General features: G+C 39.0%; 1 protein-coding gene across 2 annotated transcripts in view; it reads left to right on the top strand.

Moving 5' to 3' along the window:
* Window positions 1-27,218, top strand: part of FMN2 (formin 2) — a 375,250-nt gene that overhangs the window by 16,114 nt on the left and 331,918 nt on the right. For both annotated transcript variants that reach the window (XM_073899944.1, XM_073899942.1), the window contains exon 2: window positions 16,858-17,024. In XM_073899944.1, coding sequence (XP_073756045.1) covers window positions 16,858-17,024 — 167 coding nt within the window. The remainder of the gene's footprint in view (window positions 1-16,857; window positions 17,025-27,218) is intronic.

Below are 27,218 nucleotides of genomic sequence, written 5' to 3'. Positions count from 1 at the left end.
CTTTTCTTTACAGCAAAACAATTGAAATATAATCCTAGATCATGATATGCATTGTGTAGATTCTTCTGAAATTATTGTGGTAGTTGTGGCTTTCTTTTTGTCATTGTGTGTGGTTAGTTTTTGCGTATCTATGGCTCTCTTTGGGGAATTATGATCCTAAAATCCAGAAACATTACTTTTTAATTTAGTAAGTTGTGTTTTCCACTCAACATTAATAAAAATCTCTGATATTTAAAGTGCTTCAAAGCCATCATTTAAACAAATGTGTAATATTTTATCCAATCAGAAAAACACCCATCCCTTGGTTTCCGTGACCTATTTCTCCTTGGTTTGCCCACTACATTTTAGGCTAACTTTTCACACCTTCACCTGGTCCTCTTCGTCCGCCTTAACATCTGCCCTCCAGAATCTTTTCCATGCATGTCTCAAATTTCTGGTTCAGTTCTCTCATGAATTCCAGGTGCAGATCTCCCATTGCCTTAAAAATATGTCCATAGGAATATGGGAGTAGATCCAAACTCAAATTGCTCCCTTATTTATTGCCTGCCCTGCTGGATGGTAATAGTTCTGGCATAGCCCTTTCCCCGGCTTCTTAAGTTGAAATCTGGGAGTTGTGCAAGTTAGCCAAGTTCCTCATACTTCCTCTTTATTAAATCCAATCAGTCACTAAATTCTGTTAAAATACATCTCAGAACATATTTCTTAAAATACTCATCCTTTTCTTTCCAGGGGAATGTTTAATGCTCTTCTCACAATTATTTGGTGGCTCTCCACTGACTTCAGAGACAAATTTTAAAACTTCGGGTTTATATCCAAGCAGAAAATTGAATGTGTTCAGGATAGAGGAGCTAGATTTGCTAGCAGTTGTATGATTTAACTCAACATAAAGGAGGCTGTCCCTTATAGAATGTCCAGCCTTGGAATGGATGATCTTGAAAGGAGTAATTTCACTGTTCACTGGAGATGTTCAAACAGAGACTGGATGAAGATCTGCTGGGGTACTCCTAACCCTGGAGAGGCTGAACGGGGTAACCACTAACATTCCTTACAACTAGGAAAGACAATGATGTTTGACTTCTAAAATAAGAGCAGCAGCTGTGGTCTGTTTGTCTCATTCTTTTGATTTGAGACTGCTTTAAATATGTAAAAAACTCTTCAACTAGAGGTATTTTGGAAGCTGCCATTTATTAGATTCACTTTTATGGATTTAACTTAACTGACTAAAATTAATTTTTTTTCTTTTAAAGTGTTTCCCTCTGACATGTCTAATTTTTTCCTTTGAACTTTAATTTGCTTGATGAGCTCTTAAAAAAGTCCCGAATAAATCCATATTCTAACGTAGGTCCAAAAAAATGGTTGGTAGTCATTGTTATTTATGTTCTATGATATTCTTTGGCCAATTTTATTAGATTTATTAAATTACATTTCTTGATCTGTTTTTGTCCAGTTTCAGCTCTTGATTAATCAAAGTTGCATAGCTTCTTCTTTTTTTTCCTTTCTCAGAGAAAAGCCATGATGGAAGCCAAAAATGAACTTTATACACATTTTAATAGGCTCTGTAGTGACTCTAGTCAGAGGTCTATATACCAAAGTCACATTTTTTGCTTTGCTTTTTATTTATGTATGTATGTATGGTTGACATATAATGTTACATTAGTTTCAGGTGTACACCTTAGCTATTTGACAAGTGTTATGCTGTGTTTACCACAGTGTAGCTAACATCTGTCAATGTACAATGCTATTATAATATCATTGATTGTATTTTATGCTGTGCCTTTTATTCCTGTGACTTATTCATTCCATAACTGGAAGCCTGTGTCTCCCTTTCCTTTCACCCATGTTGCCTAACACCCTCCATTCCTCCCCTCTGGCAACCATCAGTTTTTTCTCTCTATTTATAGGTCTGATTCTGCTTTTTGTCTCTTTACTCATTTTTTTTTCTTTTTAGATTGAACTTATGAGTAGAATCATATGGTATTTGTCTTTCTCAGTCTGACTTACTTTACTTAGCATAATACCCTTTATGTCCATCCATGTTGTCACAAATGGCATGATAACATCCTTTTTATGGCTGCGTAATATTCCATTGTGTGTGTGTGTGTGTGTGTGTGTGTGTGTGTGTGTGTGCGCGTGCGCCATATTTTCCTATCAATTCATTTATTAATGGACACTTAGGTTGCTTCCATATCTTAGCTATTGTAAATAATGCTGCAATAAACATAGAAGTGCATATATCTTTTCATATTAGTGTTTTCATTTTCTTTTGAGTAAATATCTAATAGTGGAATTATTGGGTGATATGGTATTTCTATTTTTAATTTTTTGAGGCATCTCCATACTGTTCTCCACAGTGGCTGCACCAATTTACATTCCCACCGACAGTGTAGGAGGATTCCTTTCTCTCCACATCCTTACCAACATTTGTTATTTCTTGTCATAAATTTAGCCATTCTGACAGGTGTGAGGTGATATCTCATTGTGGTTTTGATTTGCATTTCCCTGATGATGAATGATGTTGACCATCTTTCATGTGGCTATTGGCCATCTGTATATCTTCTTTAGAAAAATATCTATTCAGGTCCTCTTCTCATTTTTTAATCAGATTGTTTTTTTTGGTGTTGAATTATATAAGTTCTTTATATGTTTTGGATAGTAACCCCTTAATTGGATTTGCAGATATCTTCTCCCATTCCTAAGACGGTTTCTTTTGCTGTAAAAAAGTTTTTTATTTTGATGTAGTCCCAGTAATTTATTTTTGCTTTTGTTTCCCTTGTCCTAAGAGATGTATCTAGAAAAATGTTGCTATGGCTGATGTCAAAGAAATTACTGTCTATGTTTTCTTCTAGGAGTCTTATGGTCTCACATTTAGGTCTTTAATCCATTTTGAGTTTATTTTTCTGTATGGTGTTAGAAAGTAGTCTGGTTTCATTCTTTTAAGTGTAGTTGTCCAGTTTTTCCAGCGCCATTTATTGAAAAGACTTTCTCTTCTCTGTTGTATATTCTTGCCCCCTTTATCATAGATTAATTGGCCATATAATCATGGGTTTGTTTCTGGGGTCTCTGTTCTGTTCCATTGATTTATGTGTTTGTTTTTGTGCCAGTTCCATACTGTTTTGATTACTACAGCTTTGTGGTATATATTGAAATCTGGGGCTGTGATACCTCCAGCTTTGTTTTTCTTTATAGGATTGCTTTGGCTATTTGGGGTCTTTGGAGTTCCATACAAATTTTAGGATTTTTATTCTAGTTTTGTGAAAAGTGCTACTAGTATTTTGATAGGGATTGCATTAAATCTGTAGATTGCTTTGGGTAATATGAATATTTTAACAATATTAATTTTTCCAATCCATGATTATGGAATATCTTTCCATTTGTTTGTCTCATCTTCAATTTCTTTCATCAATGTTTTATAATTTTCAGAGCACAAGTTGTTCACTTTTTTAGTTAAGTTTATTCTTAGTTATTTTATTCTTTTTGGTGCAATTATAAATGGGATGGTTTCCTTAATTTCTCTTTCTGCTACTTCGTTATTAGTGTATAGAAATAGTACCAGTTTCTGGGTATTAATTTTGTATCCTGCCACTTTACTGAATTAATTATTCTAGTAGCTTTTTAATGGAGTTGTTATTTTTTAAAATTTAAAAAAATATTTGATTTATTTGAGAAAGAGAGAGAGTGATGGGAGGGGCTAAGGGAGAGGGAGAGAGAGAATCTCAGATTCCATGCTGAGCACCAAGCACAACACAGGCCTCGATCTCATGACTCTGAGATCATGACTTGAGCCAAAATCAAGAGTTGGATGCTTAACCAACTGAGCCACCCAGGTACCCCTTATTGGAGTCTTTAGAAATGAGTATAGTATCATATCATCTGCAAATAGTGATGGTTTGACTTCTTTACCTCTTATTTCTTTTTCTTGTCTGATTGCTGTGTCTAGGACTTCTAGTACTATGTTGAATAAAAGTGAGTGGGGACATCCTTGTCTTGTTCCTACCTTACAGGGAAAGCTCTGTTTTTCACCATTGAGTTTAATGTTAGCTGTGGGTTTTTCATAAATGGCCTTTATTATGTTGGGGTATGTTCCTTCCTCTTTTTGTTGAGAGTTTTGTTTTTATCATGAATGGATGTTGCAGTTCCAGTTCACCATGCAGAGCAGTCAGCTTCTTCAAAGAAATTATAAAGGTACATAGTATTGAGGACTTGGAAAAACCAGCACATCTGCAGGTCAATCTGCAAGTGTTTTATAAAGTTTAAATATCAAAGTATTTCTTCCTTACCTGAAATTTTGAGCCTGATGATGTGCTCAGAGGAGGGAATTTCCTGTAAGAGTGTCTAGTCCATGCTGTCCACAGATGCAGGGAGTTCTGTCCAGGGGGAGCAGAGAGCTACATCCTCATCTGTTCAGATCCCTTCATGAGCTGAGGTCATCTTCCCTGCAGGTAGGGACTGAAGGTTAGTTATCTTCATGTGCCCTATGACTTGTTTTTCCTATGATGTGTCTAGCAGTTTGACCACACATTTGTCTTCTTGCCTTGAGACAAACCTAGATATTTATACTGAGGAGGGTCTTCCTCTTATTGTAAAACTTGCAGCATTGGTATCTGAAACTAGACATGTTAGCTTCTATTTGATCATAATTGGCCTCTCATACCTGTTTTTTTCTTATTTCTCCAGCATAGACCATCAGTACATGATGATACACAATATGTGGTATCTCTGTGTTCACCAACATCCTAAACTTAAGCGATTATCATTAATGTCTAACTCTAGATTTGCTTGTCAACAACACATTCCTCTTAACATTTCAACTGATAGATAATATGGGCTTTCAGGGGAAGTTTATTAGATAGATAAGTCTGATCTAGAAGATTAGGAAAAAGCTTAACACAATGAGACTGCTGTTTAATTCTCATTTTGCATAAGATATGGAATGTGGAAGAAACAGAAACTTATATTGACCCTTTTCAAGATATAGCAGTTATATTCTGTTCCTCTTTCAATCATTAAAAAATACACAAAAGGAAAAAGCCAATGATGTGTTTGTAGGCTCTTAAAGTATAAATTTAAAACATATAATTATAAATGAATGATGTTGTGGGGCATAAAACAACACCAAACTCACACTTAGCCGTTCCCCATGTGTGACCTGGGATATATTACTCAAATATTTGAGTATATTGTCATAACGTATTATTATTGGTAAGGGGCAGGGAGCATGTTTTCATCAAGATTATATCCTCTGGTGGACCTACGATGTTCTTTGGCAAATGATAGACTCTTAAGTGTTTGGTTATATTTTTTCTTTGCTGTTTTTTCTCTCTCACTATTTCCACCAAGGCTGTTTAATTAAGGTAGTATATTCTAAATAGACTGCATTTAAAGTATTTCTTCCTGAGCTTTGGTCATTGTAACTGTATTGCAGCCCCAGCAGGGTGCAGACCATGTGGTCTATTTCTTTTATATCTTAATAGAGAATGTTGGTCAGAAGCTTTTCCCAGAGTTGCTGGCTTACTTAGAAGTGGAAGATCCCTGGAATAAAAATTAGGAGAGCAGAGTATGCATCCAGTTTTGGCACTGCCACCCTCCAGTCTGTAGGCCGATTCTAGAACCTTTTCATCCCTCAGTTAGTTGCTTTGAAATCATGATGGTAAATCCTTGCTTTGCTTCACAAGCTGACAGTAGACAGTGGAAGTGCCCTTTATATTGTATCATGCTGTCCAAAAAACAGGTTTTCTACTTTTTATAACATCAGCACTCACTGCCCAACCGAACTCCTGGGCAGGGACTCATGATTTTACTTTTTCCTTGTGCGGGAAGATCACTGCATTTGGCCTTATTTCCATGTTCGTCCAGCCCTGTGAGTTTTGCTAAGCAATGCAAGACGAGTATTTGGGGATAGTGGATGATTTCAAAGCTGTTACCACATGCTAAAGTGAATAATCTTTACTAACTAGGGTGTGTAAGGACATGCAGGAGGAGGGAGAGAGGGTCAGTGCAGAAATAATTGGCGAACATTAGTGATTAATAACTTCCCTGCCATTGGATGAATATTACTTTTAACATGACTTTAACAAATAATTAACAAATAATGCAAGTTAAAAAAAAAACATAAGTTAGGAATTCTAGAAAGTAGAGTCTTAAATATTACCTAGTTAATGTCATTAAGATCTATTGAATGTAAAACAAAAACAAAAATGAAAACTTGGTTTCATTTTAATATTTTAATATTAAGTTAAAATAATTTAATAACTTAATATTAAATTAAATTAGTGAAAAAAGATATTTTAATCAGTGGTCCCCTTGCTTATTATTATACTTTTCCTAATGCTTTTAGGTTAGAGGTATATTCTTAGGATACCAGTGATTACTTATGATTCCCTTCCTTTAGGTTAAACCAAATTTTTATTTATCCTATTTAAGAGTACAGAACCTTTGAACTGACTCTTGATAAAAATAATGATAGGTCATATTTATCAGACACTGTGTTAAGCCTGTTAACAAAAATTATTTCAACTTTATTCTTACAACAATCCTAGGAGGTAAGGAAGATGATTATTTCTGGTTATAGATGAGGAAACTGAGGAGGCTTAAGAGATATTGAGTAGCTCGTCTGAGACCATAGCTTGAACAATGGTAGCATCAGGAAGGGCACCAAGGTGGTTGGTTTCCATAGCTGAAGGTCATGGCTGCCCTACAATGCTTCTTCCCCTGGATGCATTTTATGAAGTCTAGAGATAGAGTCCATGTACTTTCAGTGGAAAAGAATGGGCCGAAAATAGGAAATACTCTCCATTCTATACAAAATGGAAGAATTGTCCATGGGTGTACACTTCTAGATTTCTTTAGGCTATATGTGAGATATGTCATTTGTGTGATCAGTGCGATGAGCCTTTCTTAGATGAAGATAGTGGGACCTTGTACAGAACACCTAACATCCCTGGTCCTGCATTTCCTAGTTTATGAAATGACAGAGGCTGGGTTTGAAAGAAAGACTGCTCCTCCCACCGGGTTTTTTTATTTGGGCCCAGGGAGGGAGGGAGAACCTGAGAAAATTTGCCCATCTCCTGCCCATGCACTTGGTCATAAATACACCAGAAACTACTTCTGATATACCTATAGAGTTTAGAGCAGTCTGTGTTGTAGAGAATTAATTTATTGGCCTTTGAGAATTTTCTCAAGTTTTAGCGTTACTGCAGCCACCCCACCAGCCCCTGTCAAGCTCACCTGCAGTTTTTCATGACTTGTTCATTCAGCAAATAGGTTTTTGGCAAGTTGACGTAGAGCTACTTTGCACCTAGTAAGAGCTCGGGAAATATTGTTGATTAAATAATGAAAATGTGAAGTAAAATGAAGCTTTGAATAGCTGAACACTTAAGGAAAGTTATACTTATTCATATTCTAGGACCAGTTATTTTCATTTTTTTGGTGTGACCAACACGTCTCAGTCTAATATAGGTGCTTTGACCAAGGAGTGGTGTAAGGGGACCAGGAGTCATGGGACGTCCTGAACTGTGTGGGTGGTGGTGGAGTGCATAATAGGGTGCCATAGGGAATCTGGGGTCTCCGTGTCCAGGTCCTAGCCAGCCAGTTTGTACAGTTAAGAAATAAGGTTAAGTTCATAAGGCTTTATGTCAACTCAGTCTCCCCAGTTTAGATTCAAAGAATTCCATGTAGTAGGCCAGTGTGTCCCAGTTAAATCTCCAGTCATCAACTGTGAGAAAAAAACAGAAGTTCATGTCTCTGTCTGCTCCCTCCACTCTGGTCAAATTATATTCATGGTCAGAAAGGGAGCTGAGTACAGTCCAGCTAGAGTGCAGGTCCTAGAAGTAAAAACTTTTCATGTTCCTACCACAATCGTTTGACCCTTTAATAAACTGAATTCATGTCTCTTGTTTTTGTAGAATAAGGAGGGCACCTTGTTAGGTTTGCAATCTTAAGAATTGCGTGTTCCACTGACTGAGCCAGTCAGGTGCGCCCTATTTATTTATTTGGACTTGTAATCATTAATCTTTTTAATGGCATAATTTAAGATATTTGTTGTGAAGATTTGACCGTACATACAAGTAGAGGTATGATGAGCCCCATGTACCTATCACCCAGCTTCAATAATTATCAATGCCATAATAGTTTTATCTGCCTCTCCCAAATACACACTTTCTCATGGAATAACTTGAAACAAATACCAGGCATCATGTTAATATCAAGTACTTCAGTATGCGTCTCAAAAAAGGACTTTTTAACATGCTACAATGCCATTATTATGTTGAATGCAAATCAAATTTGTTTAATACTATCTGGTTTAACTAGTCCATTTTCAGAACTCTCTGTATCTTAGATTAGAAGTTAGGTCCAATCTGACACATGATTCAATCGTCTTCTCTTTTTCCCCCAGGGGTTCGGGATAGCACATGCGCTAGATGGTCAGTGCTGTATACTTGCTAAACCCACATCAGGAGGCTCACCGTGTCTGCCTGTCTCATTTGTATTGAAGCTGTGAATGATTTGTGGGTTTGGGGATGGCTGCTTGATTCCTTCTTTGCAAATTTTTCGGTTGACTTTTTCTCTAATGGGTTTCCCATCCATTAGCTATTCCTAAGTGAACCATTAGGGACTGCAAAAGGAATTCATTAGGGATTGCAAAAGGGTGATTTTCTAATTTTGTCACTTGTTTGCCCCTTTTGGCTAGAACTTTCTGTATTGAAAACTTTTTTTTATTCACTAGGTGTGTTATATTACCCTGAAATACAATTTGTACTGGAAATACTTCTGTTATTGCCCATTAATTCTGTGTTATCAGTGATGTTTGGTGCCCTAGCATTCTCCAGTGGTATCTGTTTTTATTTTTGATTCCCTTTCATATATTTGATATGTTTAAATTAATTGAGTTTTTTCTTTTTTTATTATGTTCAATTAGCTGACATATACTATATCATTAGTTATTGATGTAGTGTTAAACAATTCATTAGTTGCGTATAATACCCAGTGCCCATCACCACATGTGCCCTCCTTAATATCCATCACCTAGTTACTCCATCCCCCACCCCCCTCCCTTCTGTAACCCTCAGTTTGTTTCCCAGAGTCCAGAGTCTCTCATGGTTTGTCTCCCTCTCTGACTTCTTCCCATTCAGTTTTTCTTCCCTTCCCCTGTCGTCCTCCATGCTATTCCTTATCTTCCACATAAGGAGTGAAACCATATGATAATTGTCTTTCTCTGCTTGACTTATTTCACTTAGCATAATCCCCTTCAGATGCAAATGGTGGGTATTCATCCTTTCTGATGGCTGAGTAATATTCCCTTGTGTATATGGACCACATCTTCTTTATCCATTCGTCTGTTGAAGGGCATCTCGACTCCTCCCACGGTTTGGCTGTTGTGGACTTTGCTGCTATGAACATTGGGGTGCAGGTGCCCCTTCTTTTCACTACATCTGTATCTTTGGGGTAAATACCTAGTAGTGCAATTGCTGGGTTGTAGGGTATCTCTATTTTTAACATCTTGAGGAACCTCCATACTACTTTCCAGAGTGGCTGTACCAGCTTGCATTCCCACCAACAGTGTAAGAGGGTTCCCCTTTCTCCACATCCTCACCAACACTTGTTTCCTGCCTTGTTAATTTTTGCCATTCTAACTGGTGTAAGGTGGTATCTCATTGTGGTTTTGATTTGTATTTCCCTGATGGGCTAGTTGATGTTGAACATTTTTTCATGTGTCTGTTAGCCATTTGTATGTTTTCTTTGGAGAAGTGTCTGTTCATGTCTTCTGCCCATTTCTTGACTGGATTATTTGTTTTTTTGGGTGTTAGGTTTGAGAAGTTCTTTTTTTTTTTTTTTTTTTTAAAGATTTTATTTATTTATTTGACAGAGAGAGACACAGCGAGAGAGGGAACACAAGCAGGGGGAGTGGGAGAGGAAGAAGCAGGCTTCCTGCTGAGCAGGGAGCCTGATGTGGGGCTTGATCCCAGGACCCTGGGACCATGACCTGAGCCGAAGGCAGATGCTTAATGACTGAGCCACCCAGGCACCCTGAGAAGTTCTTTATATATTTTGGATATTAGTCCTTTGTCTGCAATGTCATTTGCAAATATCTTCTCCCATTCTGTGGGTTGCCTCTTTGTTTTGTTGACTGTTTCCTTTGCTGTACAAAAGGTTTTTATCTTGATGAAGTCCCAAAAGTTCATTTTTGCTTTTGTTTCCCTTGCCTTTTGAGATGGGTCTTGAAAGAAGTCACAGTGGCCAATGTTCTGTTACTGCCTATGTTCTCCTCTAGAATTTGATGGAATTCTGTCTCATATTGAGGTCTTTCATCCATTTGGAGTTTATCTTTGTGTATGGTATAAGAGAATGGTCCAGCTTCATTTTTCTGCATGTGGCTGTCCAATTTTCCCAGCACCATTTATTGAAGAGACTGTCTTTTTTTCATTGGGTATTCTTTCCTGATTTGTCGAAGGTTAGTTGACCATAGCATTGAGGGTCTATTTCTGGGTTCTCTATTCCGTTCCATTGATCTATGTGTCTATATTTGTGCCAGTAGCATGCTGTCTTGATGATTACAGCTTTGTAATATAGCTTGAAGTCAGGCATCGTGATGTACCCAGCTTTGGTTTTTTTTTTTCAACAACCTCTTTGCAATTCGGGATCTTTTTGTTTCGATACAAATTTTAGGTTTGTTTGTTCCTGCTCTGTGAAAAATGTTGATGGTATTTTGATAGGGATTGCATTGAATGTGTAGATTGCTCTGGGCAGTATAGACTTTTTCACAATGTCTATTATTCCAATCCATGAGCATGGAATGTTTTTCTATCTCTTTGTGTCTTCCTCAATTTCTTTCATAAGTGTTCTGTAGTTTCTAGATCCTTTACTTCTTTGGTTAGGTTTATTCCTAGGTATCTTATGGTTTTTTGTGCTATTGTAAATAGAATCAATTCCTTAATTTCTCTTTCTTCAGTCAATTGTTTGTGTATAGAAATGCAGCTGAGTTTTGTGCATTGATTTTGTATCCTGCCCACGTTGCTGAATTGTTGTATGAGTTCTAGTAATTTGGGGTGGAGTCGTTTGGGTTTCCACATAAAGCATGTCATCTGCAAAGGGAGAGAGTCTGACTTCTTCTTTGCCAGTTTGAATGCCTTTTATTTCTTTTTGTTGTCTGATTGCTGAGGCTAGGACTTCTAGTACTATGTTGAGCAATAGTGATGAGAGTGGGCATTCCTGTCATGTTCCTGACATTAAGGGAAAAGCTCTCAGTTTTTCCCATTGAGAATGATATTAGCTGTAGGCTTTTCTTAGATGGCTTCTTTGTTATTGAGGTATGTTCCCTTTATCCCTATATTTTGAAGAGTTTTAATCAGGAAAAGATGATGTATTTTGTCATGCTTTTTCGGCATCAGTCGAGAGGATCATATGGTTCTTGTCTCTTCTTTTGTTAATGTGATCTATCGAAACAAAAAGATCCCGAATTGCAAAGAGGTTGTTGAAAAAAAAAAAAAACCAAAGCTGGGTGCATCACGATGCCTGACTTCAATGTGATCTTTTGGGTTCATTGATTTGCTAATGTTGAACCACCCTTGCATCCCAGGAATAAACCCACCTGGTTGTGGTGAGTAATCCTTTTAATGTACATTGGCTAGGATCTTGTTGAGTATTTTGGCATCCACGTTCATCAGGGATATTGGTCTGTAATTCTCCTTTTTGATGGGGTCTTCATCTGGTTTTGGGATCAGGGTAGTGCTGGCCTCATAGATTGAGTTTGGAAGTTTTCCTTCTATTTCTAATTTTTGGAGCAGCTTCAGTAAGAATAAGTATGATTTCTTCTTTAAATGTTTGGTAGAATTCCCCTGGGAAACCATCTGGCCCTGGACTCTTGTTTTTTTGGTAGGTTTTTGATTACAGTTTCAATTTCGTTACTGGCTCTTGGTCTTTTCAGATTGTCTGTTTCTTCCTGTTTCAGTGGCAGGTTGTAAGTGTCCAGGAATACATCCATTTCTTCCAGATTGCCTAGTTTGTTGTCATATAGCTGTTGGTAATAAGTTCTAATAATTGCCTCTATTTCTTTGGTATTGGTCGTGATTTTTCCCCTTTCATTCATGATTTTATTAATTTGAGTCCTTTCTCTTTTCTTTTGGATAAGTCTGGCCAGAGGTTTATCGATCTTATTAATTCTTTCAAGGAACCAGCTTCTAGTTTCGTTGATCTGTTCTGCTGTTTTTCTGGTTTCTATTTCATTCATTTCTGCCCTAATCTTTATTATTTCTCCTCTCCTGCTTGGTTTAGGCTTTATTGTCTGTTCTTTCTCCAGATGCTTTAGGTGTAAGGTTAGCTTTTGCATTTGGAATTTTTCTAATTTTTTGAGAGAGGCTTGGATGGCTATGTACTTTCCTCTTAGAACCGCCTTTGCAGTATCCCATAGATTTTCAACTGATGTCATTTCATTTTCATTGGTTTGCATGAAATGTTTAAGTTCCTCTTTAATTTCCTGGTTGACCCATTCATTCTTCAGCAGGATGCTTTTTAACCTCCAAGTGTTTGCGTTCCTTCCACATTTTTCCTTGTGGTTGAGTTGCAGTTTCAAAGCATTTTGGTCTGAAAATATGCAGGGAATCATCTCAGTCTTTTGTTATCTGTTGAGACCTGATTTGTAACCCAGTATGTGGTCTATTCTGGAGAAAGTTCTGTGTGCACTGGAGAAGAATAAGTATTCTGTTGTTTTAGGATGGAGTGTTCTGTATATATCTATGAAGTCCATCTGGTCCAATATGTCCTTCAAAGCTCTTGTTTCTTTGTTGATCTGCTTAGATGATCTATCTATTGCTGTGAGTTGAGTGTTAAGGTCTTCTACTATTAATGTATTATTATCAATATGATTCTTTAATTTTGTTTAAAAGTTGGCTTATGTAGTTGGCTGCTCCCACATGGGGGGCATATATATTTACATTTGTTAGATGTTCTCATTTGATAGACCCTATAAGTATGATATAGTGTCCCTCTACATCTCTTACTACAGTCTTGGTTTAAAATCTAATTTCTCAGATATGAGGATTGCTACCCAGCTTTCTTTTGACATCCGTTGGCATGATAAATGGTTCTCCATTTCCTCACTTTCAATGTGAAAGTTGTTTGGGTTCAAAATGAGTCTCTTGTAGACAGCATATGGATTGGTCCTGTCTTTTTTATCCAATCTGCAACCCTGTGCCATTTCATGGGAGCATTTAGGTCTTTTATGTTGAGAGTAACTTTTGAAGGATATGAATTTAGTGCCATCATCATATTGCCTGTAAACTCTCTGTTTGTATAGATTGTCTCTGTAAATTTCTGGTCTATATTACTTTTGGGGTCTTTTATAGAATCCCCCTTAATATTTCTTGCAGGGCTGGCTTGGTGGTCACACATTCTTTAAGTTTCTCCCTGTCCTGGAAGATCTTTATCTCTCCGTCCATTCTGAATGACAGCCTTGCTGGATAAAGTATTCTTGGCTCTGTGTTCTTCTCATTTAGTACCCTGAATATGTCTTACCAGCCTTTTCTGGCTTGCTTGGTCTCTGTGGACAGGTCTGATGTTCCTCCCTCCATATGTAAGAGATCTCTTCCCCCTAGGTGCTCTTAGGATAGCTTCCTTATCTCTACGATTTGCAAGTTTCACTATTATATGCTGGGATGTTGGTCCATTTTTATTGACATTTGGAGGGATCCTCTCTGCCTCTTGGACATGAATGCTTGTTCCCTTCCCCAGATTAGGGACGTTCGCAGCTATAATAGCATGATATTAATGGCCACATGTATAGCCATGTATATATAAAGCCATCCTTCTTTTTAACCATGAAAGATGAAAGAGTGAGTCATTCAAGTATCTTGGAAAGAGTGTTTTAGTACAAAAGGCTCTGAGGTGAGAGTGACCTCTGTGTGTTGAGGAGGAAGAGGCCAGTAGGTGAGACTGCCTTCAGGGAGAGCAGGAAGAGGTGACAGGAGTGGCGGTGGGGGCTGGGGGGGGGTCTTGAGTTGTGGTGAGGAGTTGGGTTTTGCTCTGAGGGTGATGGAAAGCCATGGAAGGCTGGAGTAGAGTTTGAAATTGGTCTTCCGATTGGGTTGCTTGTATGGGGTAGAAGAAACACTGACTGGAGGCAAGGATTCAAGATCTCAGAGGAGTTATTTCCCTGGGTGTTGGTTTGATCTCCATGTGGATGTCAGAATCACTGAGAGGAGTAAGGTTGGAAAACACAGTGGTTGAGTCAGGAGGCAAGGTCAGGGGGATCAGGAACGACAAGAAGTTAGTGGACGGCAGAAAGGGGAAGGATGACATGTGGTCTAGCCAGTGGCAGGACTTACAAAGATGCTGATGGTTTTGAAGGAGAATAAGTCATTTGAAAGTGCTCAGGGGATCGGAGAAGTCACTCACTCCCTTCTTACCACTAATATATGTGGGATTTGATGCCCAATATCTCCATGTAGACTGAGGGGCAGCAAGCTACTGTCCGTGCGAACAGGGGAGGTTCTCTTCAGAGAGGTTGAGGCAGGGAGTCTCAAGCTGGGGGACATTTGGCAATGTCCGGAGACACCTAGGCTCTTAGAATTGGAAGTGCAGGCATCTAGTGTGTAATGGCCAGTGATGCTGCTAACATCCTACAGTGCACAGGACCCACAGAATTATCCATCCCAAGGCATCACTGGAGTCGTGGTTAGGAAGCCCTGGATGAAGGATTGAGGGGTATTTGTTCATCATAGAGCTGAAGTTCCAGGGGGCTTGTACTTTCCTCTCTTCCACATTATTCCATAACCCTTTCTGACAATTTTTGGCCTGATGTACACATACACATTTACTTACTCACACTCAATACTCTCACATATAGAAGATCCTGTCTCCCTTTCTGTCCTACACAATTTCCGAGTTATAGGAAAGTAGTACTTAGTTTTCTGGCTGTTTTCAGTCATAAGATGTGTCAAATGGGTATACTGTAACAATAATTCATCATGTGACAATTGAGGGATGTGGTTTCTTTGGTGTTTGGTTCCAGCTAGATGAAGGGAAACTTAAGTTCTATAGAAGAAAAATCCTGGGAGACCAAAGAATGTTGTCTAGTGACCTAAAAGAATGAAGAAAATAAAAAGGCCTCTTTTGTTCTGCTTTGTTATCCCACATATCAGAGGTAGATTTTGAAATGAGTTCTGTTGTAAAAACAAAAATAGGAAGAGGCACAAAAATTGCATGACTAGTATCCTTACAGACATTTATACATTTGAAATTCAGTTGTTCTAACTGAAATACAGACCTGGGCCTGGTTTTGCAGAACCCCAAGCTAAGAATGCTTTTTACATTGTGAAAGCGATTCAAAACAAAAATGAAGAAGAATATGCAACAGAGACCTTACATGGCCCTCAAAGCCTAAAATATTTACTTCTACCTTTATAGAAGAAGCTTGCTGATCTCTGGTATAGATGTATCTCCTTTCTAGTTCTGACCATGATATGAATGAGTCTTTGTCACAGAATCATAACATTGCATTTATTCAGAAATCCGAAAAAATATTTATTGATACTTCTTATGTATGAGAGGCCACATTTGCAGGATATATGCTGGCTGTCAGAGAGTTTATTTTAGTAAGAGGTGTAGATATATTTTTTTAAAGATTTTATTTTGAGAGAGAGAGAGAGAGAGAGAGAGAGAGCGTGAGCGTGAGCGTGAATGGGGGAGGGGCAGAGGGAGAGGGAGAAGCAGGCTCCCCGCTGAGCAAGGAGCCCAGTAGGACATGGGGCTCAATCCCAGGACCTTGGGATCATGACCTGAGCCGAAGGCAGACTCTTAACTGACTAAGCCACCCAGGGGCCCCAAGAGGTGTAGATATTAAACATATAAGTATACACATGATTAATTAAAATCACTAATTACACAAAGTACTAAGAAGGGTGTCAAAAGGGTATGGAAGGGGGTCACTGGAGTCTTTCCTGGATAAGTGATTTTAATCTAAATTTGAAGAATGAAGGAGGGGCAGGAGGAGGTCCAGAACTGAGGGAGTAGTTGTGGCCCTGAAAGAAACCCTAGCGATTTTCCATTTCTTCTACCAGAGTTGACTAATGGAGAACTCAGCTAAATCAATTTCTAAAGGATAATAAATTAGAGAGCAAATAGTATCAGAAATGAATTAGGGATTTTTGGTCATTATGTTGTCCCAGATGAATCTAAGGTACAGCTAGGATTGAGAACCATGACAGTAGGTGGACCCAGGCCCTCTGGGGTCCTCAGCTGGTGGCCTCCTCTTGTGCATCTCTTTTCCTGTCTCTTTTAGCGAAATAAAAACTGAAGTTTGCACCTACCCTAGAGCTATGGTTCTGAGGAGTATGTGAGAAAATTTTGAGCCTGTCAGGTTCCTCTTCAGGGTGATGAATTGGCTAGCCAACTCTTTCCTCAGGGGTTAGGGCCTTTGCCTGCCTCCTGTCTCCTCATTCCCTGCCCCTCCCCGTTGCCATGCCACAGACTGAATATCAGTCACTGACATTTCTTAGCCCACTTGGTGGTTGGTAACTGCTCCCTTAGAGAGCCATCAGCAGGGTGAACAAAGAGAGGAAGAAGGGCTACCAATGAAATCCAAAAAGTTGGGTGCTTCTTCAGGTGGAAAATGTATAGTCCATCCCGTGATCATCCTCTTTTGGGGCAGGAAATGTTTTGGGGGATGGGAGAGCAAACCAGAGCTGCCTTTTCCCATGTGGAAACTCAGGCCTCAGACTGCAGATTTTCTCTGTAATTGAGAAGCACCTCAGTAGCCTTGGCAACAGTGATGCTCACGGGTTGTGTTTTCCAGGCCTTGCTCCTCTGGGAGGGTTCTGAGCCAGGTGACTTGCCGATGCTCCTTCCTAATGACTGTTTCATCTGCAGGGCGAACTCTTTTGGAGAAGCTATTCAGCCAGCAGGAGAACGGGCCTCCAGAAGAAGCAGAGAAGTTTTGCTCCCGGATCATTGCCATGGGTCTTCTACTTCCTTTCAGTGACTGCTTCAGGGAACCGTGTGATCGAAATGCCCAATCAAGTTCAGCTCCGTTTGATGTAAGTAGGAACATTGACTTCAGTCTGTGAGGCAGATTGCAGTCGAAATAGCAGCTGTGATAGGTGTCTGCCCACTCACCCTACAATTGAAAAACCAACATGTGATGCAAGCCGCCATCCTCCCCTCAGCCACTCAGCAACTCAGCATGTCTGTTTCTATGCATTCCTTCTTGACTAGAGCAATCTGAAGTATATTGGCCAAACCTCTTTTTCTTAACAGATGGCCACTTTTGACAGTTTTCTAGCCTGCTTTAATCAGTGATGATTTTAAAGTGGCTCGAGTCAGGACTACTGACTTTGCTGGTCGAGGACATTACTTCAGAAGCAGTACCATAGGGCCAGAACTTTGTTCCCAGTGGGCCGCAGGTTTCCGTGGATGCCTAGAACACTGTTTCAGTGCGTTCTTAGCTCATCTGTGTAGTAACCATTGGTATGAAGCAGCATTGTCCGCTTTCTCCCCAGCTCCCATTCACCAAGAGAATTAATACTGCAGAACAGTAATCCAAAAGGCATACTCATAATTCCTAATGAATATCAGGACAGCTGGATTATCGTTTTCAAGCCAGGGTATTGCTAATCTTTCTCAGGTATGTGGTACATGTGTGACATGGTAGTTGTGTTGAGTATGCATCTAAAACCCAGATATATCAGAATTCTCCTATGATTTTCTCATAAGAAAATTGAAGGTCTAATTGGCTCACTTGTGTGGAGCCCAGATATTTGTGAGGCAGAGTAATGTCTTCTCATCCATATGGGTTAGTTACAGTTGTTCTTTGCTTCCAACTATATATACCCTTCTGTGCCTTCAGTGTATATGCTATTGACCAATGAGTGAGATAATGGTGAGTTTTGAAAGACAGTGAAAATGAACCCTGACTGAGATCAAGACGTGAGAGTAAATAATAAAATGTCTATATGTCCTGTATTTCTTCTTTCTCTTCTTCATGCATTATAACCTATGTTCTTCCTTGATTCTTCCTTCAGTATTAAGAAAATTAATCACATAAAATATTGTGAGATCTTCTTGATACTTCCCATGTGAAAGAAGATTCCTCAGGATGTGCTGTGACTTACGAAAGTTCCTTCTTAAGATCTTTTTATTTATTCAGTTATTTTTTAAATGACATTATAGCTAATTACTGCTAGGTAGATCTTTTTTTCTATAGGAAGAATTGGATAATTTAAATTCCGTCCCCCTTTTTTTTTGGTGAAAGGTGTGTGTTATTATAGAGGCAGAATCTGGGGACTGTGGTGGGCTTAAAGTCTTGTAGAGCTGTGTTCTAGAAAATATATCAATTTACGAGTTGGATTTAAAATCAATATGGTACAGAGAAAGGCAAACCCTAGCCATGTCTAAAACTTGCCTTTTGATTGAAACTATTCCCAAGCTGACTGCATTTTCTTCTCTTAAAGTTTAGAAGTAAACAATCTTATCATTCAAAAAATGTGAAATTGGAATAAACTGAAAAGAATAGGGTAATTCTTTACCTTCTTCTTCTTTTTTTTTAGTCACTGAACTGGCTGCTTCTTATCTCCCACCTCCTCTCCATCCTTGTGTTAGAGAGTAGTAATTCCTCCCATCATTGTCTATTTGGAGGACAGTTGAGTGTGGCATGCAGAGGGAAAAGCAAACAAAAAATACAATCCCTTAATATGGTTGGGAGTAATTTCCTTATAATGGGGAATTTGTTTCCCCCAACTTTATGTGATTGCACTTTCTCCTTACTTTATTTGTTGGCTCTGTAATACATCTCTACTCCCCCTGCCAAACTAAACCCAAAACAAATATGAAATTAAAGGCACTCTAGTAAGAAATGTTATGCCAAATACTTAAACAGCGGATCAGTCACAGAACTGTGCATTTGCTATATGCACAGTCAAGGATTTTCTTCAAAACTCAGGAGAGGTGGCAATACAAGGAGTTATGTAGACTGAGGTATTAATGGAGGAATGGGGAGAAATGCACCTATCTGTGTGGAGAAAATTTTCTGATAATTAGTCTCTCTGCTGATTTCCAGAAAATTGCTGTTGGGAGGATTTCTAACCAACAATTCTCTTGAGGACAGTTGCCTTCGAGACATAGCACCATGTGGGAATAAACTCATAACTGGCACTCTTCCCACCCCCAACTTTGGTCCCTTCCCTAAGGAAGGGAACGATGGTAGGTCTGAGGGAAGGTCATTCCAGGAAGCTCAGCTGGCAAGTACAAAGGGTCTGGGGAGAGCATAGGCAGGACCTAAGCAAAGCACAGTCTGAGTGCCTGTGAAGCTGAAATTTCATGAGTTGAGGGCAGAAAGGACTTGGGGTTGGAACGTGCAGGGTCTTGAAAGCCATGGAAGGAAAACTTTTTTTTTTTTTTAAATTAGGAGCTTTTGGAAGATTTTGTGCAGGGGAAGAATGTATTTTACATGGATCACTCAGCCTGGTCTCTGGATAATGGAGTAGAGGGGGCAGAAGTAGACGCAGGAACACCACCTGGGCTATTGCAGTACTTGAGTCAGGGATCGTGGCAGTAGCTTGGGGCAGGGTGGTGAGGGAGTTAGAGAAGAGTCCTTAGGTATGGGATGGATTCTGGAGGCAGAGCTGATGGGACTTCTGGTGGGTTAGACGTGGGGGCAATGGAAAAAGGAAGTCAACTATAACTTCTTCGTTTTTTATTGTAAGGAGCTGGGTGGAGGGTTGTGCCATTTATTGAGATGAAGAAGACAGGTCCGTTTTAGGAGGAAAATGTTGTAAGGACAGAACTAGTGCTTGTTATACACTTTGCTTGAATAAAATTGTTAATTGAGAAAGCTAATACTGAGCATGTAAGCAGACAAACATGTTTTGCTTTTTGCTGGTGGAATGATGTTGACTTTATCAGCCAATCAAAGTTAGGGCCATGATACTCAAAGATAATTTCAGCCATCAGAAGGGCTGGTAGCCCTTTGCATAGCCATGTCTTCATAACAGAAAGGAAGACTGAGCTCCTTTAAGGGCCTAATGGCATTGTCCATTACCTTTTTCTATTTCCATTACTAATCTGGAGACCCAGAAGCTATCACCTTACTTCTTATTCTCTGAGAGTATCCTCACATTTGCCTTTTGCTTTTTTTTGTTTCTTTTCGTTTTGTATCTCAGAATTCTAAGCTAGATCATTTCTTTTTTTTTTTAAGATTTTATTTATTTATTTGATAGATAGAAAGAGAGAACAAACCATGAAGAGGGGCAGGAGAGAGAGAGAGAAGCAGATTCCCTGCTGAGCAGGAAGCCCAATGTGGAGCTCAATCCTGGGACCCTGGGATCATGACCTGAGCTGAAGGCAGATGCTTAACCGACTGAGCCACCCAGGCACCCCTAAGCTAGATAATTTCTAACAAGAGAAAACACATGCATAATACAACTGCTTAGTAGATTGTCTTGTTTAATTGTAGGTCTTGGCATTTTTTTTTGTGGTGAGGAAAGACTTTTTTCTTTGTGGAGTGTTCTAGTGATTTCTCAAGTGTGAGAAAAAATATCTCTCCTGAAAATGTTTACTGTAGATCCTTAGAAATAGCAAAACCTTCACTATTATGACACACATTATTATGACACACACAGTTGACCCTTGAACAACATGGGGATTAGGGATGCCAACCCCCTACACAGTCAAAAATCCACATATAGCTTTTGACTTCTCCCACATTTAACTACTAATGGCCTACTGTTGATTGGAAGCCCTACCAATAACATAACAGTTGATTAACACGTTTTGTTAAATGTATTACGTACTGTATTCTTATGATAAAATAAGGTAGAGAAAAGGAAATGTTATTAAGAAAATCATAAGGAAGGAAAATACATTTACTGTACTATAAAAAATCCACATATAAGTGAACCCACCTAGTTCAAACCTTAGTTGTTCAAGAATCAACTGTAATTTGCAGTTTTGGGTCACTGCCCTGCTACCTGTGGACGAGATATTCCCGTCCTCAGCTTATGGCTGACTACAGGCCCAGGCTCATTGCCTGTTAGGTATAGATGGAGGTCGTTTTGCAAGAGTAGGTCCAGTAATAGAGTCCCTTAAGATTCCTTTTCTTGGGGCGCCTGGGTGGCTCAGTTGGTTAAGCAGCTGCCTTTGGCTCAGGTCATGATCGAGCCCTGCATTGGGCTCCTTGCTCAGCAGAGAGCCTGCTAATCTCTCTCTCCCTCTGCCTGCCTCTCTGCCTACTTGTGCTCTCTCTCTGTCAAATAAAAAAATAAAATCTTAAAAAAAAAAAGATTCCTTTTCTTTTACTTTTTTTTTTTTTAAGATTTTTTTATTTATTTGAGGACGCCTGGGTGGCTCAGTCAGTTAAGCGTCATGATCCCAGGGTCCTAGGATCGAGTCCTGATTTGGGCTCCCTGCTCAGCGGGGAGCCTGCTTCTCCCTCTGCTCTCCTCCTTGCTCGTGCTGTCTCTCATGCTCTCTCTCCCAAATAAATAAATAAAAATATTTTTTGGAAAGATTTCATTTATTTATTTGACAGACCGAGAGAGACAGTGAGAGAGGGAACACAAGCAGGGGGAGTGGGAGTACTTTTATTAGAGGGGGAGTACTTTTATTCATATTAGATTGTTCTGAGTCGTATTCATCAGCGGCTGTTTTCTAGCAAATTACAGTTATCTCACATAATTGTTGATTATCCATTAGCAAGCTCTTTTAGGAGGATTTTTTCAATCATCACTGTGTCAGATATCATAGTATCTCTTTACAACACAAAAAATAAAGCCCAAAGATTTTGGCTGGAGTAGATGATTATACCTACTTAATCCTTTAGAATTGATTTTATTTATTTATTTATTTGTTTATTTTTAAAGATTTATGTATTTCTTTGAGAGAGTGAGAAAGAGAGAGCATGGTAGGGGGTAGGAGAGGCATTCGGAGAGAGAGTCTCAAGCTGACTCTGTGCTAAGTGCAGAACCCCATGTGGGACTCGATCCACAACCCTGAGATCCCAACCTGAGCAGAAACCAAGAGTGAGCCAGTCAACCTACTGTGCCACCCAAGCACCCCAAGAACTGATTTTAATAGTCTTTCTAGTAGAATATTTTTGGATGCTGGGCTTTTTTGGGTTTGGCAGATTTTGCTAATTTTGCCAAGTGTGTAGTATTTAGTAATCCCCATGTTTACCAGATGGGTGGAAGTTTCTTGCTATGTATGTAAATGGACGTATGACTGTATTAGTGAGGCTAGAAGTAAAGGGAAGGAAGACATAAAAATTTAGGCTAAAAGGGAATAAAGGAAACACAATCCTGAACCTGTTGGAAAAATAATTCATTAATCAGAACCAATAGTGGTCTTTACCAGAAATCTAATGAAATGTACTCTGCTCACTGTCACCAGAAGCCAGAATTGAAGACTTAAGTGAATAGAAATGATCATTTGTATTTGAATCCAGTTTTTTTTTCAGAGTAGGAAGAATACTTGGATGCTATTTAGTGAAACCCACACACATCTTTTACTGAGAAGCAATAAAAGCCAACACATCTTTCAGCTCTGGGAGAATGTACACACGCATACACACACACACTTATATAACACACATATATTATTAATTTACTTTTATTTTGAAACATCGTTTCAAACATAAAGGTTTTATTTTGAAACATTTAAATTATTTTAGCTGAACATTTCTTTTCTTTGCAGACTTCTCTCTAATCTCAACATAGGAGTCAGGAGTAAAATAGATTTCATTTACTGAAATTCATTTTGTAGCCACACTTTACATCTATTCCATACTCAGAAAATAATTGCCTAAACTCATAAGAAGCAGGGTGACAGTACTAGGTTGAAACTATAATCTTTTCCCTCAGTTTTATTCAGTTTAGTTTTTGTTTGTTTAATTTTAAGGACTTAAAATGTGTCTAAGGTGCTATATTCACCGGGTTAAAGAACAGCTCTGCTCCTCACCCTGGCCCCTCCCACTCCAGTCCTACTCCAGCCTGGTTCCCCTTGTTCTTCTTGTTCTGGTTTTGACTCCGGTATTTTAAGTTTGCTGATTCAGTTTGGTTAGCGACACTGCTATCGCCTTTAGGCTGTCCCAGATTAGGATTTAGGTATTTCCCGACACTTCCCTCCCCCCATTCCTTCCAGTATAGTTAATACTGCTCTTCTAGCTTCCCTTTAATAATTCTTCCTTGAACTTTAAATAATATGCTCCAGATTATTTTGTTGTTGTCTCACCAACTTCCGATAATGTCTGCTGCAGCCCCAACCACCTCGTACAATTAGGCGACCAGTGTCTACCTTTCCCTCCTCCTAGTCTGAACCTGAACTGTTCTAGCTTCTACCAAGAGCACACTTATCCTTAGGGTATATTTTTAAGGTTAATTTTTAATTTTATTTTAAGAGTTGAAAACATTTGGACACTGTAACTATTGCCCTGCAGAGGCAATAGCATGCTCTGATTTCATTTCTTTCTTAATATCCCAATATCATAGCCCCCAGGCCACTCAAACATGGGTGTTCCTAGGGTTAAGTTCTGTTATTTTAATAAACAATCACTTGCTCAAAAGTATCCCATATTTAGTTCAGTTTACATTGGATTTATCCCTTTTTAAAAAAAAAGATTTTGTTTATTTATTTGACACACACAGAGAGAGAGAGAGAGAGGACAAGCAGGGGCAAGGGAGAGGGAGAAACAGACTCCCCACCGAGCAGGGAGCCCGACGTGGGGCTTGATCCCAGGACCCTGGGATCATGACCTGAGCTGAAGGCAGACGCTTAACTGACTGAGCCACCCAGTGGGAGCCCTCATCTAGTACAACAAAGTTTTTTATTTTATTTTATTTTATATATTATATTATATTATATTTATTATATTATATTATATTATTTATTATATTATATTTTATTTTGGGAGAGGAAACCTGTATCTATCTATCTATATTCCTCCTTTTCTATCTTCCTCCTTTTCTTTCTTTCTTTCTTTCTTTCTTTCTCTCTCTCTCTCTCTCTCTCTCTCTCTCTTTCTCTATATTCTCAATATCTTTAAGTTTGTACCCCATTCTTACCATTTAATGGAGTTCTTTCAATTTTTCTTGAAGACTACTGCTGTGGTCTGAATATTTGTGTCCAAAATTCATAAGTTGGAATCCTTATGCCCAATGTGATGGTGTTTGAAGGTGGGGACTTTGGGAAGTGATTAGGTCATGAGGATGGAGCCCTCATGAGTGGGGGATCCCAATAGCTGTCTCTCTTTCCACCATGTCAGGATGCAGTGAGAAGGCACCAGCTATGAACCAGGAAGAAGGCTCTGACCAGATAAGGAGACCATGTTGGTTCCTTTGGACTTCCAATCTCTAGAACTGTGAGAAATAAATTCTATTGTTTATAAGACACCCAAACTGTGATATTTTGTTATAGCAACCCGAATGGACTAAGGTACCTACTAGCTTCCTCTTCTAATTTAGGTCATGTTCTTGATATGTAATTATGACTTCTATTTTTTTTTTTTTCAGCTCTTCCCTTTTCTCTTGCCCTTCCCCTAGTTACTGGGGACACACAAATTAAAAGAATACCTCTACTTTCAATTAATTTACAGCCACTTTAAAGAAATAAAATATGCAAAGAAATTATTAGATTGTAGTGGTTGAAGAGGGCTCTGTAGTCAGACTGTCCTGGATTTGAGTCCTGGATTTCCCACTTACTGTGTAAACTTAGGTAAATGGCTTAGTTTCTTAAAGTTTCTTTCTTCTGTAAAACGAGCGGTGATGTAGTAGTTTCCGAGTAAGAAGAAAGCTTGAATACAAGTAAAGCATTTTACACATTATGGGGCATACACTAAGTGTTCAATGTATGCTAACTGTTACCACAGATCATAATCATATTTGGAGTTCACTGGAGACATGTACAGTGGGGGAAGCAAAGGAGGGAATTAACTGAGTCTCCCTGGTAACTCAGTAGATAATCCTTGGGGTGAGACTTGAGGGCGGACTTGGAATTTGCTGTAGGGATCAACCAGATCAGGAGAAGTCAATGCATGAGGCATGCAGATGTAGGTGACCATAGTTTATGATTATTTCTGGAGTGTAAATTGGGAGAATGATGGGAGAGAGGAAGCCAGACATGAAAAGAAAGATATTTATGCCACCTTGGAGATGTTTTTAGCATATGCGCTGCTAAAGCAAGCACTCCTTGGGGATGTTTGTAAATAATTTTTTAGTAGTTAAGCTATACACAGATTGGCATTTATAAAAAAATCATTCTGGTGGCAGAGTGGAAAATGAAGACATTTAAAATTAGTGTCTGGGTGATCAGTAAAAATGTCTAAACTGAAACAGGCAGTGCAGATGAGAGGAGACAGCTATGGGGATTATTTTAAAATTTAGAATTGATGGGACTTGTCATTTGATTAGATATGGGGAAGTGAAGGAGTAGATGATTTCTTTGGTTTCTGATTTGCGTGTCTGGGAGGATGATGATACTCTACAAAAAGGCGGAATATACTAACGAGGGAATAGGTTTCAGGGGAGATGATAATTCTCTCTCGGACATCTAGAATGTGTGGTTGTTTGGGACATGATGGTTGGCAATTCCTTGAGGGCGAAGGAGCTGATGTTACTAACACCACCATTGTTGCCTAAAAGATAAGCAGATGTAGTAAATCAAGATAGAGAGTAATAAACTAAGATCAAAATTCTTAAGGACAGTGAGGAATAGGTGTACTGAGAATGGATTCATGGAAGGCTGTTGCCAGAAGATACTGGGATTTGAGAATTCAAAGGTGAAGCTGTTCTACTGATTCCCAAGTCCAGTCTGTGGAGTGCAATGCTCATTGTCATTGGAATTGAGGCATTGAGGGTATTGGCTTGGACTTAAGTGTCCCACAGAATTGTGGCGGAGTAGGTATTGAGATTCAGACACAGGATGGTGCCAAGAGGTCCTTGAAGAGTATAAGGTTGTGTGGAGGTTAGTCAGTTTCTGCATTAAGAGGGGATGGATGATGACACTACTGCTTGATATGGGCTTCAAAGGTGCAGAGGATTTTGCACAGGGTGGGCATGGAATATTCTCTAGATGATTATGGAGGGCTAGATTATGAAGCCATGTTTTATAAGAGGAATCAGGAAGATTCCCTTTTAGTTCAGTCCTTATTTCCTTGATTTACCACGTCAGCCTTTTTAATTACCTTCTTGGGTCTGCCCATTACTGGTCTCCAATCTAGTCTCCTTATGCTTTCCTAGGGATTCTTGGATTGGTTCCCTTCCAGATATATATGTCAATGTCTGAAGCCATTTTTGGTTGCCACGTGGGAGAGGGCTGCAGCTGGCATCTTCCCTCCCCAGTGAAGGATTTTCCAGTACAAAATGCCAATAGTTGAGAAACCCTGCAATGTACATCCTGCATAAAACCTTTAGTGGTTTCTCTCTCAGAATAAAGTACCAGTTCCTTGGACCTCTATGATCTGCCTCCTGCCTTCAACCCTTTCATATTTCTCCAACTCACAATGCACTTCCTTTCTGTTGCTCCAAACTCTGTCCTTTACCATGCTGAAGTGCTATCAGTTTCACAACTGTCTATACTTTCTCTCACCTCTGGAGCTCTGTGAATACTACTGCTTCTGCTCCCAAGCTATTATTACTGTGTTAAGCTCTACTTTTTTTTTTTTTTTGTAGACTGCTATTCAGAGTTCCCTCTGAGATACCTTCTTTAACCATCTAAGCCTGAATTTTCTCCCTTAATAGACATGTATCATAATTTGCTATTTACCCTGTAATGCCCCAATGCAAATTAAATTTTATGTGAAGGTGTCCCTGTGATCAGTGCAATGCTTTGTCCCTGTGTTTGCCATAGAAACACAGATCTATGGTAAATATAGGAATCAGGTCTCCCCAGAGAGGTTAAAAGCAGACCCTAGTCCTAGACTGGATTACAATCTCATCTACTCCACTTACGAGGTTAGGACATTTACCCAAGATCACAGATTAAAATTTTTCATGTGCAATAATAGTGCACATGAAACCTCTGGAGTTATTTTGAATATTAAATGAGATTGATAAAGCATGACACAATTCCTGGCACATAATAAGTCCCCAGTAAATATTAGCAATTACTATTTTAAATTATTATATTTCAAGTTCCTATCATAGAACCTGGTGTAGCCCTTCAATAAATATGCCTTGATTTCATAAAGGAGAGGTCTGTAAGGAAAACCTTAGTGACAGAGAAGAGGAACTAGAGAATCCATTCAG

Source organism: Callorhinus ursinus, unplaced genomic scaffold (assembly GCF_003265705.2).
Source record: "Callorhinus ursinus isolate GAN/ISIS: 27379988/994484 unplaced genomic scaffold, GSC_fseal_2.0 scaffold13, whole genome shotgun sequence".
Taxonomy (NCBI): Eukaryota; Metazoa; Chordata; class Mammalia; order Carnivora; family Otariidae; genus Callorhinus; species Callorhinus ursinus.
This window is presented reverse-complemented; position numbering and strand designations above follow the sequence as displayed.